Source organism: Dendronephthya gigantea, unplaced genomic scaffold (genome assembly GCF_004324835.1).
Source record: "Dendronephthya gigantea isolate DGI-Jeju-01 unplaced genomic scaffold, DenGig_1.0 000003F, whole genome shotgun sequence".
NCBI lineage: Eukaryota > Metazoa > Cnidaria > Anthozoa > Malacalcyonacea > Nephtheidae > Dendronephthya > Dendronephthya gigantea.
Genome location: NW_021163013.1, coordinates 2,697,092 through 2,710,176, shown reverse-complemented (window position 1 = coordinate 2,710,176; position 13,085 = coordinate 2,697,092). Strand labels below are relative to the sequence as shown.

Here is a 13,085-nt window from a genome sequence, read left to right as displayed (position 1 = left end):
CAAATTCGCTAATCGCCTATATTCAATGAAAATCAATATTATATCCTTCCCAACGGCTAAACCATTCTATGATTATGAAGTCAACAATTCATAGGGCCCAACTAATAATATCAAGAAAATCTGAAAAGGTGAGTACATTAATTTTTATAATAACAGATAAAACATTTAACTGATTCTTTATTTCTGCTCAGATGTAAAAAGCGAAAGGTATAATTGCGTTATTTGTATTTGCAAACAAAACGTGTATTCCCATATATGATATTTTGATAATAATACATTAACCGTCTTGAGACATTGTATGTGCTTTGGCATAATGCAATTCAATTAACTTTATCTTACCGCTTGATGAGTAAGGGCGTTTTAGTAGAATATCTTTACTCTAATCCGTGCAGTCATTATTAATATTATACATTTCAGTCGACCAAACACTAATATTTATACACTATCTTTCCTGTTACTAATTTCCTATATTGCAAAACTGAATTCTATCTCAAAATCAGCAGTCAACTTGCCTTTATATAGCAAGAATTAACTCAATCAAGCCCACATCCAGTGATTATGGTGAAGTGCTCTACTGAACTTAACTATTGTAAACCAACATATTATTTACAGGTCTATATTGTGGGGACTAGGAATAGATACACAAGCTATGTTCATAACCATTATTTTTTGTACAAAATTTTTCAAGTACTTTGGGGGGCTAAGCCCAGTTTCACATTTACTTCTAAGGGAGTATATAGCTCCTTGTTCCATTCCCTGGCTTGGCCAAAACAGTGAGGAATAACATTTGTTTAGTAACTTTATTTTGTTTAGTAAAACTTTATAATATTGTATTCATGTTCCATGCATGTTGTAATCACAGAGTGTTAATTAATGCAATAATTCATTAAAAAGAATTCATTTTATATTTTAAGAGAATACAAAATGAATGAAGATAAATCTATTTTTCTCATTTTCTTTTAAAGCATATACATGTTTTATTGGTATATATGCTTCTTGCAAAGAAATATATATTATGTACAAATGAGTTATATGTATTATATATTGCATGTTGACCGGACGTGGATAAGTTTGTAGAACGTAGACCAACGTAATACTATATACGTTGTTATTTCAAGCCTGCGGAGAAGGGGGCTATACCAACCTATTTTTCCATCGATCAAAAAGTAAGGGAGGTTTAAAGAGTGTCAGTAACTGCAACTTTTCCTGGCAATAATTACAGATATAGTCCTGTTGGTTAAAATAAGTAATTATACATTAGTTGTGTTAGTCTTTGTTAATAATTTTCATTAAAAGTTCTCTCAAAAAATAGGAGAGAGTGTTTTATAAGGCACTTGCCCCCCCCCCCCCAAATTTCAAGAATCAAGACATTGGGGCAAAGTTTAGCTGAAAATTCAGGCAAACCGAAAACGAGTTACATAACTAAAAATTTCAAAACCAAATTTTGTAATATATATCACATATGTGTATTCTATTAGACCATTTTTGTTACACTTTCTTTTAAACACATCCAGCACTTTGCTAATCTGCACACAAGTTGTCTATCTATAGATTTCACCTCCTACTCTCTAACACGGGGATATGGTTATGGCTGCATGAGTGGACTGCATATGCAATAAACTTACATGTATGTATGTAGTCTAAACACAGCGGATTAAACACACAGTGTATGTATGTAGTCTAAACACATGCAACTCATGCAATTTATCATGAAAGTTGTGTAGCTATTTCCGTTCATGTTTTTACAGCTATTATGGTCATAATTTATGGAGCCTTTTATGGAACCAGAATAACTAATTCTCTGAAGCAATTAATACATACAGAAACTTTATAAAACCTGCATCTTGGGCCTTGGCTGCCTGTTTTATAAAATTGATAGCTAATGACCCTATTATTAATATACCACCACATGTGACATAGATGCAAATATGAGTGAAAATATGCACATTTACAATTTTCTCTATTTGAACAATGTTTAGGCTATATATAGGAATATTACTAACAAATTTAATTTAAGGGGGGTTTTGTTTATGTTCTACTCATTACAATGAATACTTGTTTCAAACTAAAAGTGTATCAAATATTCTGAAATTTCTTGATATTTTAGGAATTATATGCATTTTTTAAATGTAGACAAAGTGTTTGTTTGAAATTGAAATTACACACGAAAATAAATGAATCGATGTGTTGAGTACCTTAAATTTGCATATTAGTTAATGCATGTTTTGAAATGGTTTTTAATAGTTCAAACTTGGCTACTTTTAATGAACACAAGCTAGCATTGCTTGTGACCTTAAACTAAAATACAAGAGTGGACTGTATGTTAACTGTTTACATGTATGATCCCACATAGACAGTGTGATAAACAAAGTGTGAAATGATTTTGAGGTATATGATGTAAGCATAGTACATGATCCTGGCTATCATGTAGTCATCCTAACAATAGCATGAGTTTGTTTGCAATTGGTCTTAAAACAGAAGGGCCATTTCTACATCTTACGTATACATCATATATAATACACAGTATTTGGTAGATAATAGATATACTAGGGGGGTTGTTGGCCACAACGAAATCAAAGATCCATAGTGATCACTTAATTGCTTAAAAAAGGTATTGTCAACCCCATACTTCCTTAAAATTGTGAAACCATAGCTGTTCGATTTGGCAATGCAGATAGCAACAACATGTGATGTACGTTTGCTTGCCTCTTCAGGCTTCAAAGCTTCGAGAAGACGAGAACCATGTTATGTTGAGGCTCTTTGCCTATGGTGTACACTAACCTCCAATCAAATTAACCACGTTTTGTGTGTGATTATCGCCCAGATGTGTTGAATTCCAGCTACAACGAAAATGTCTCTATATACAAACACAATTATAGGCAGCATCGTGATGAAATTGTCCTATTAAATTTTCTTCTAAATTGTTGACCACCAAACTTGGCGTTTATTTCACGTGGTTGCAGCCCTTATCACATTACAAAATGATTAGGCCCCGGGTCGTCGAGTGGTCGAGCCATGGCAGAACAGACTATACAGATTAACCCAGATGTCTGCCTCACTTTGTGTCTGACTTTTTGCTCTGTGATTATATGAATGCCTCTAGTCACCGGCTATAAGCTATACTCAGCAAGCGATGCATGGGACGAATCGCTTACGCTTCTTAGTCAGAAGTGAGGCATTTTAGTATTACTCTGAGACCATAGACTATTCCTTACCTTCGTTACGTTAGCGCATTCCACATCCCGCATGTGTGGCGCTTAAGCCAGGCGCATACGACGCGATTTTTGTCGTACGATTTTAGTGAGCGATTTTAAACGGCAAATATCGAATTGTTTTGACAATTCCAATTGCAGGAAAACTGACTAAAATCGCTGAACGCACACGCAAGGATTTGGTCCCCCGACTAAAATCGGACGACAAAAATCGCATCATGTGCGCCTTGCTTCGTCAATGTGCTGCAACAAGCATTTTACGTTTTAGTTGATTAATTGCGATTTTTTGCACTTAAGAACGATAATTATTTTTCAATTTTTATTGATCCCGACAGTTTCTCGCAACTTCTCCTCCTCTTGACAAAAGTTATTCCTCCTCCTGGACTGTGAAAACGAATGAACATGTACATAACATTTCAAATTAAACTTTTTTTAGAAATTCATTGTTGTACAGCGATCGATGAAGCTGTGCATATAAAGGATTCCATGTCTTTCTCCGAGGCATTTGGCACATGTACTGGGTGCTGTGGTGAATACGAATGTTCATTTTGTCCAGGAGAGAAATTTCCTAATTCATTTGCACTGATCAAGCATCTGAGAAAGGATATAAGGCATAAAGAACATCGCAATAGCCTGAACTGTTTTCGTTGTGCTTTATGCAATGAGGATTTCATAGGCGAGTTTGATTACATCCATCACCTCAAACACAAGTGGATTCACAGATATGACCTTCACCAAGCTGCGTGTTGCGGAAGGTTCCAAGAAGTCGGTCAGCTAATTTTCACTGAAGACGCAAATGTTACCGGGGCATCGCATCAGGTCAATCCTTCTTCACAGTTGGGTTTTACACCAATGCACTGTGCAGCATTCAGGGGATATTCGAGGTAAAAACCAAACCCGTGTCTCATAATGCATGTGGACTTCAGGCCAGTTGTTCAGAAGCCGCTTAGATTAACCCTGGGCAGGGCCGGATTAACCATATGGCAGAAGCGGCATATGCCACGGCCCCGCGGTTTTGGGGGCCCCGCGCTTTACTCAGTTCAATTTTTTTTCGGTGCGTGGGAGACGGAAAAAGGGCCACAAAGCCTCATGGCCACAAAATGAAATAAAGTGACTGCAAAAAGCGAGGCCCCATAAATAAATAAAAGTGTCTTTAAAGCTTATATTAAGCTATCGGAGCGAAATAAATAACGCGAAGCCTTAGAAATCAAAAGTCGAGGCCCAATTAGGCACCCCTGCAACCAGATTCTCCCAAGAAAATTTTACGGTAACGGGAAAATTTAGAAATTCAAAACCTCAAGTAAAGGGAGAGCCACCCAGAGGGGTGGTCAAAGGGGGAAATTAGCCCTGAGCCCAGGGTTTTAAGGGTCCCTAAAAACCTACAAGAATAAAATTAAACTGCATGTTGTTGGAACAATAAGTATATAGTCCTCTTTCAGAAAACGTCTTAGGTTGTTTATAGTTTAGGTAATGCAATATTATACTCGATTTTGCGGAAATCTCACCCCCAAAACGCAGGAAATCGCATTTGTTGCACTCTAAAACTCAAAATTTTTCTCTCAAACCCCCCTAAGACTGCTATAGCCCCCAAAATTCAATTTTTTACACCAATGTTTTGGTCATACATTATCTCGCTACAGTAGCACAAATTGCTATTTTTTTGCGGAATTTATTCCACTAACGAGAATTTTACCCGAGCCCCAAAAATTCTGTGGCCGGTGAGTAAAGGTTTTGATGCTTTACGGGATTGAGGGGCCCCGCACTGAAAAAATGCCACGGGCCACGAGAAAGGTTAATCCGGCCCTGACCCTGGGTTAAAGCAAATCTTTATACATTTAAATTTTTTAATCGCTTGTTTACAAAGTTGAATTTCTTCTTTCATAAATATTTGTTCCTCCAGAGCTGTTTAGTTTGTGTGCAAAAACGTTCCGTTATTTCGTTTATTTTGGCAGTACAATTAATGAAATAATTGTACTCCTCTTGACCAATCCACATGCAGTAATTTTAGTATACGCGGCTAATAATAAATACTTTAATTCACTTCCAAGATGTCTCAAGGTAATGCTCTCTTGGCCAGACGGAAATCCGAATATCCCTGATCAACAAGGTCAGACTCCAGTCCACCTGGCAGCAAGGTGTGGTAGAGCAACCAGTTTACGTCTCTTGCTCGATAATGGTGGAAAACTAGATTTAAAAGATGAGAGTGGGCAGACACCAATTCAATTGGCACGTTGTCACGATGATTGTATGAATGAAATTCTAATTCATCAAATTTTAGCAATGTTTTCGAAATTTCGTCTAAAAACATTCAAAGGTAAATCAGGCTGGTTGAATATTTTAATTTTGCATGGTTGTAGCAATCAACGCGTAAACTTTTTTTATTTTCATGACTGCCATAAATAAGTGTTCCCATGTAAGTCAAACAATTTACTTATTTGCAATAATTCGATTATTTGCAAACTTTTTAATTACCAAATTAAACATTTCTTATCCCATTGGAAACGTGTTTTGGTTCTCAAATGCGTCTTTTCCCAAGCGGATAAATATAAAGACAAGTACTAGTCAACCGCATTTTTTAAATGGATGTGAAAATGAACATATTTATAATTCAGTGCATAAAAAAACTTACGCACCGAAAGCCATACTTTGAGTCCAGGTTTAGACAGAAAACGAAGTTTTGCCGGTGCAAGCATCAATATCAGGATGTTAATAACGGGTTACGCTCTTAAAGATTTTCAATATAACTAATCTCGTCCACTGAATTGAATCATAGGTAGAAATTACGGATACATGAGTATTTGGCGTCATATTAACTTTATCTGTTTGTAACAGTTGCCTCGCGGAAAGACGAAGAGACAAATGAAAATGTCGAGGGAGCCACTTGCGCCGAGATTTCTTCGGAATTTGGGGCTTTTGATGATGTTTCCCGTTGGGGTAAGTTGAGAAACTAACGCCGATTTCGTCGAGTTCCATTTTGATATTTTCTTACTTAGATCTATGACAAAACCTTGCATGGATATTACCATGCAGACCTGCTTGAATCCAACTATAGACCTTGTTCGAGTTCAACCAGACCTTGCAATAATCTATACCATATCTTATTTGGACGTAACCAGATTTAGCTTGAATCTAGCCAGACATTGCATGAATGCACATAGACCTTTCATGGCTCTAACCAGACTTTTATGTTCTTGGAACTTAGTACTGAATCTTTGTATGGATACAATTTTAGCTTGTCAAATTGCAGCGATGATATCCGAACTTCGCCGTAAGAAAATCACAGGTAAATTGCGTGCGATAACATTTAGGGAATGAACTTTTCATTTCAATTTTACACGACTGTTGAGCTTAAATTGCAGGAAGCACTATTTTTAGTCGCGGATCTAGGGGTATGCAGAATTTAAAATCAGAATCGCGTGTATTGGAAGATTTTAATGTAACAATGTTGTTTTCAAATCTATAACCAATAGCGTTGTTATTAAGGTGTTTTGAATTTAAAATAATTTTAAATTGCTGTGTAATTTATTCTGTACAGCCCTAGGCCCGCCACTGGCTATTGTAACCTTAGATATGTCGTATATATGATGAAGATACGGCGATTGTTGATAGTCTTTCCTTTGTAGCAAAGAGGAGTATAAGTCTTGAAAAACATAACGAGACTTTAAGAACCGAGAATTCTGATTCAGAACCCAAGGATTATCCTGAGGATAGCCGTAAGTTCTTTGATATTTCATGATTGACTCCGTGTATCATTGAATCAGTATCATCCACTTATTTATAACATACAAAGTTATTTGATATCATGTGACGTTGTGACGTTACCTTGTTGCTGCGTAAATGGATTCATATGTAATTAGAAGTATTTGTCTGCAATAGGTTTCTCTGAAAAAGATCTTGAGACGAATGAAAGTATTGAAAAACTGGGAGCCTCCAGTGTTGACGATTTCTCTGAATTGGGGGACTCTGATAATGTTACACATTGTGGTTAGTGCAATAATTGACGTCTGCCTCGTTATTTACAAGTTCCGTTTCTCTCATACATTATTTCACACATGACGTATGAGAATTGCCCAGGCAATTGGCATCTGATAAATAGATCTTGTTATGCACCACTGGGTTGTCGCATCAGAAGTGAACAATATTGCTCCTATGAACAAGAAGTATCAAGATGTCAAACCATCATCGATGCAGTATGACAGTATTGACAGTTCAACAACCATTGCCAAACGTTCACATCTAGACTGTGCAGCACAAATTGTTAACTCTTGTTTTGAAAACTTGCAACAACGTCATTATTCTTACGCGTGTAATAAATTTCGTCCTAGATAGAGTAGTACAATTATATCAATGTCATGTTTACGCAAAATCTTTATCATCTTAATCTTAATCTTGTTTTTTGTAGGTAATCTTGAAAAAATATGCTCTTCTGTAATTGATGACGTTGAAAAGGGGCAAGAGATTATTGAGACTGGTACCAACAAAATAATTACAGAATGTAGATTCACTGAAGGTAGATGCATTATAGCCATTAGATGTTTGACAGAATTATTCAATTATTTAATAAGTTCTTGAGTTTTACATAATTCCCTTTTTTTCATATTTTCATAAAACCATCATAGGACCTGTCGGACATATATTTGAAGGCCATGTTACTCGGTGCAACTTGCAACTTGCAACTTGCAAAGCAATTCTACTTTTAAGACATGTAAATTAGTGAAGAGTTCTCAAAATGGAAGTGTAAGAAACGCTATGAATTGTAATAAACATAAAGGTTTTGTAGTTGCCAAATTTACATCTCTCAAAAGAAGAATTGCATTGTAAGTTGCAAGAAAAATTGCAACGTGTAACAGGGCCTTCATTAGCCCAATATATAGTTGAGGCAAACTTGGCAATTTGTTTTTAGATTTTATTACATATTCGCTTACCCCAAGCACCCTGCGCCTTTCAATTATACTCTCCCTGCTCATGGATTTAATAAACAGACCTGAGAGAATTATCTGAAATCGCAATCTCTTCAGAGTCCTGTAAACAATGCCTTCTCCATTGTAATACCTGAGGGATCCGATCATTTGATGTACAGGCTTTCTATCTTTCTATTTAGTTTCATCTGAGATGTTGCCTTACGAGATTTTGGCCAGAGGAGAGCATGCGGTAGATGCATTTAAAACTGCCTTGGCTGAAGGCACTGCTTCGGCTTCGAGATTGAAAATCATCGTTGTTGGCGAAGTGGGGGCTGGAAAAACAAGTCTTACTCGGTCTCTTTGTGGTCAACCGTTTATTGATACCCGGGAAAAGACACGTGGAATCCAAACGGCTTCTATAAGTGAACCTATCATAACAAGCAGCAAAGTTGACGAAACGTGGAAACACGCTGACCCCAACGAGTCCCATTGCGATGAACTAACAGCACGATGCGTCACAAAGATTTTAAAAGAAAAGATGCAGAAGGCAAACCTGCCAGGACTACCCTGGACCTCGGAAAATTTTGATTTACGCGAGTTAGTGGACCAACTAGCCGTAACAACTTATCCTGGTTTGCAAACACCATCGATCCCGACTCTGGACTCCCCAGAGTATGTGAGGCGCGTGGTGACCGAGCCATCAGTCACTATTCAAGACTCTCCCCGGAAGTACCCGGCCACCCTTGTCGCCAGAAAATTATCAAGCGCCGCGACTGAAGAATCAAGCGTTAAGAAAATTTTTTGGGATTTCGCCGGGCACCAACTCTACGAACCAATGCATCACGTGTTCATGAATAGTAACAGTCTTTATTTGGTAGTGTTTAATTTATTGAAAATGAGTAAATCTCCTGAAAAAAGCTTGCGCAAGATACACTATTGGTTAAATTCGATCGCGAGTCACACGTCCTCCTCCACTCCAGTAATACTTGTGGGAACCCACAAAGCTAAGGTAATTCCAACTGAAGTTATACGCTTCTGTATCAAAACGTTTGCACGTAGATTGAATACCTGCATCAGGCTACTAATTGTCGCAATCACTAGCTTCATTTCAGTACACAGTCCAGCAACGCTTGCAGAGACCAGTGTACTATATATGTATATACTCAATTCATTTGCACCGCACGGCTAAAATTAGGGAGCTTTAGCAGTGACTACGAGTACGTACGACTACGAGTACGAGATTCATCATTCTTTTGCGTTGTTTGTTTACGCCATTAGTCAAAACTCGTAGTCGTCAAGCTTTTGAGTACGAGTTTTTTGATAAATTTCGTACTCGAAAGCCCAACGACTACGAGTTTCGGCTGATGGCGTAAGCAAACAACGCGCGAGAATGACGAATCTCGTACTCGTAGTCACTGCTAAAGCTCCCTATTAGCAATAAGCAACCGTACCAACTTTATCTTTCTTGACATTTTCTTTCTACCTTTTTGGGGAACAAGACCTGCCCTTTATAAAGTGAAAAAAGTTGTGTCGCCTTTTCTTCAAAAACTGAAAGAATTTCCCCTGAGCTATGAAAAATTTAGTATTTTATTAGTCACTGTAATTAACAATTAGTTGTTCAGTTTAATCGATATTACGTAATTTACTAGAGTAAACATTTTGGTAGTGCCCCCACCCAATTTCTGAATGGGTCCTCAGCCCTTTTGATCTTCAACTTCGTTGTATAAGAGAGGATTCTTTACAATATTTTATAGGTTGATTCCCAGTTCATTCACACAGCAAGAGGATTTTGTGAAGAGAAATTTGCACATATGTTTGGTAATCGCCTTGTCCGAAGTCTTGATGACGACATATTGTTCGTTGTTGAAAATTCGAATGCCCATGACGATGCTGGAATTGTAAAATTAAAGGATGCAATTGCAAGGGATATCTCTGCTTCGGGCAAGACCTGGTTTGTTAATCAGGAATTACCTCTGAAGTGGCTTCATTGTGAAGAGGTGATTATCGAGCATCAGAAAGATCCAGAGAGCAAGAAATGTTTGGACATCAGTGCTGTGAAAGAATTGCTAGAAGACAAATGCCAGACAACATTTTCTGATCCCGAATTTAACTCGATGTTAACATTTTTTCACGATAGCGGACTAATTCTTCTCCCAGGTAACGTGTACTGTTGTAACATGAAAACATATTTTATGCAATTTTTTAATCGATGTTTTTGGTGTGAAAGTGAAGCTTTAGATGAATTATCGTTTGCATTCAAAGAGAGCAAAAAGAGTGAAATTTCTAAAATTTTTCTGACTTCTACTACAGTCAATGTCATTTTCTCATAGCCGATTTCGATGAAGGCTTATAGTTTAAAGATGGTCTCATTTTAGGAATCATGCACGATGTTAGCGAAGAATCCGTAGGGAAAGATTTGGTAATCTTGTCTCCGCAGTATCTCGTAGATATAATGACCAGCATCCACGAAGTTCCGAAAAATAATGAAAATCACTTTAAACGTCAATTTTCTAACGAATTTAGGAAGCTGAAAGAAGAAGGCCGAGTGGCCGGTACACTACTAGAACATATTTGGAAAGATAAGGTCGAAGATGTTGACGTGCTTGCTGAACTGCTGTCAAGTTTTAAACTTCTTCACGCTCTATATACTGAAAGTGATAAAAAAGTAGCATCGTGCCCCACTGAAGCTAAAGAATTTATTATACCATGCATGCTAAAGGATAAATCTGATGAAAGTTTTAGTAAACGTTGGCTCAAGGCTTGCAAGGATTGGGAAGATCTCACGGAAACTGAACACAAGTTCGTCTTCGATTTTGGCGGCTTCCTGCCTCCGCCTTTGTTCGACTACTTCTTGGTTCACGTCTATCATCACAGCTGCAAATCGAAAGGAATGAAGCCAATTCTGCAAAGACGGGGAGGGATATTCTCAATTTCAAACAGATATTTATTCTGCACAAAATTGGTGTTGAAAGACTGCCAAATTTGGGTCCATGCAAGGTTTGTATATATAAAGCTATTTTACCTGTATTTATTCGTTCTGAAATGATGAATTCTTTATTGTGGTTTTTTAGATGCAAGAAAGGTGAACATTTTTCTCACCTTGCAAGCGTATTAAAGAAAAAAGTCAGCGAAATCTGTCGTCAGTATTTTAAATTTCTTAAATTTATTTGCGGCCCCCCTTGCCCACATAAAGATTGTCCTGGAGCAACATTCAACGCAGATGATCTACAGAGGCCCTGCGAATCAAGCTCGTCTGGAAGCGAGAAAAGTTCTGAGTCAGGTGAAGATGAAGCTGGGTCCAGCACACAAAATCGCGAAGTCACAAGCAGTAAGTGTGGGGACAATGAAAGACGTATCCATGTGATTTCTGTTGATCCGGAATCGTACCATCCTCCGTATTGGTGTCGGTCAGTTGATTTGAGCAAATTGCTATCTCATTGGAATCCAGATTTAAATGTTCAGGTATTATTGACCTAACTGCACGTAATTACAGTTTGTTTTCTCATGCATAACCTAGAATTCCCGCATTTAATTTCTACACAACATCAAGGCGATTCCACGAGAAGGAATTTTGGCATTCGGACAAAATTTTCAGTATACCATTCCCCTACAATTACCAAAGAACTTTATCGTTTTCTACTTAGAACAGTGTTAAATAAAATGAATAGAGGTTTTAAAGGGTCTTAAATTTGACTGCTCAGTGTCAAGAGCATTGCACCAGCATCGCAAAAGCGTAGGTTCGATTCCTGTCGGAGGACCTATAGTTGACTCATTTTTCCATCAACTGACCCTGGCTTGAAATTGAAGTGTGTATAATTGCACTGGAAATTAAGACCCTTTAAAACCTCTCGAATTTACCTAAATCAAGTGAAGTCGATTTACCCTTCAATAAAATGAATTACACGTTTTACTCTTACCAAAAATCTGTAAAGATACAATACATCCTTCTTCAACACATGCATAAGAGATTTTGGTATGGAAATGAAATGTGCATGTTTGGCACGTTCATAAATAACTCCAGAGCGTGAATAACGTGAAATAGATTTTCAAGAGTTCCTTGCAATTGAAAACAGTGAAGTTATGACGAGCTAAAAGGAGAGGTCTATTTCAGATAGATAAATGTCTTCAATCCCACCAGGGCACTGCATATTATATATTAGTAAATGTTAGTAACCAATTTGAGATATTTGCATAGCAAACATGAACGTTTTCTTGATTTTGTAGAAAGAGATCCCATTATCTGCTCTGGTGGAAGAAGACATGGAAGAATTAAAAGAATGTAAGGAACGTTTATTTTGAAGTTTGTTAAAACTGGGTTAATTTGAAAGAAACATCACTTAAACAGCTTTCACCTGTACCTATGTAAGCCATATAAAGTAAATGAAAATCTCCAATTCTTCCAGTATAACCCAGAAGCATTCTTCGAATAACTCTCCGTCAAATATAGTATTTACAGAATGCATGCGCATTTATTTATAAAAAAAACTTTTCTTGTGTGCATTTCAGGTGCTGTGGACGAATGCTGTATAACAAACGTTTCCAACAAACTGGGCAACAACTGGAAGGATTTAGGAAGAGAATTGGGCGTCGAAGAATCAAAAATGGACAATATTTCAGAAGAAAATCATGAACAAAAGGAACGGGGAATTAAAGTAATTTTGTCCTGGAAAAATCGTCTTGGAAGTTCAGCAGTTGTTAGCTTACTGACCAGTGCTCTGAAAAGGATTTCAAGAAAGGACTTAGCAGAGCAGCTAGTGAGTCATTGTAGGAATTGCCACAGCAGCAAGAATTAACAAAAACAATTTAAAAAGTGATCCCTGAACTGCGTCCCGCGCGTGAGCTGATTTTAATTTCCTCAGACGATATTTAATTGCACTGGCATTGTATTCATTCTATAGGCGGTGGAAAAAAGTAACCCCCATAAAAGCTATAAAACCTTCAGTTGATAGCACATAATTATGCTAAGTTCGGG

General features: G+C 37.3%; 1 protein-coding gene across 1 annotated transcript; it reads left to right on the top strand.

Annotated features, from left to right (window-relative positions):
* Positions 1-9: 9 nt before the first annotated feature.
* On the top strand, positions 10-13,024 carry LOC114540697. The gene is made up of 14 exons (XM_028560824.1): positions 10-128; positions 3,649-4,096; positions 5,261-5,526; positions 6,045-6,146; positions 6,445-6,495; positions 6,836-6,925; positions 7,089-7,196; positions 7,615-7,722; positions 8,314-9,122; positions 9,868-10,270; positions 10,489-11,110; positions 11,185-11,575; positions 12,338-12,392; positions 12,620-13,024. The coding sequence occupies exons 2-14, from the start codon at positions 3,699-3,701 to the stop codon at positions 12,904-12,906; spliced, it is 3,690 nt and encodes a 1,229-aa protein (XP_028416625.1). The 5' UTR covers positions 10-128; positions 3,649-3,698; the 3' UTR covers positions 12,907-13,024.
* The last annotated feature ends 61 nt before the right edge of the window (positions 13,025-13,085 follow it).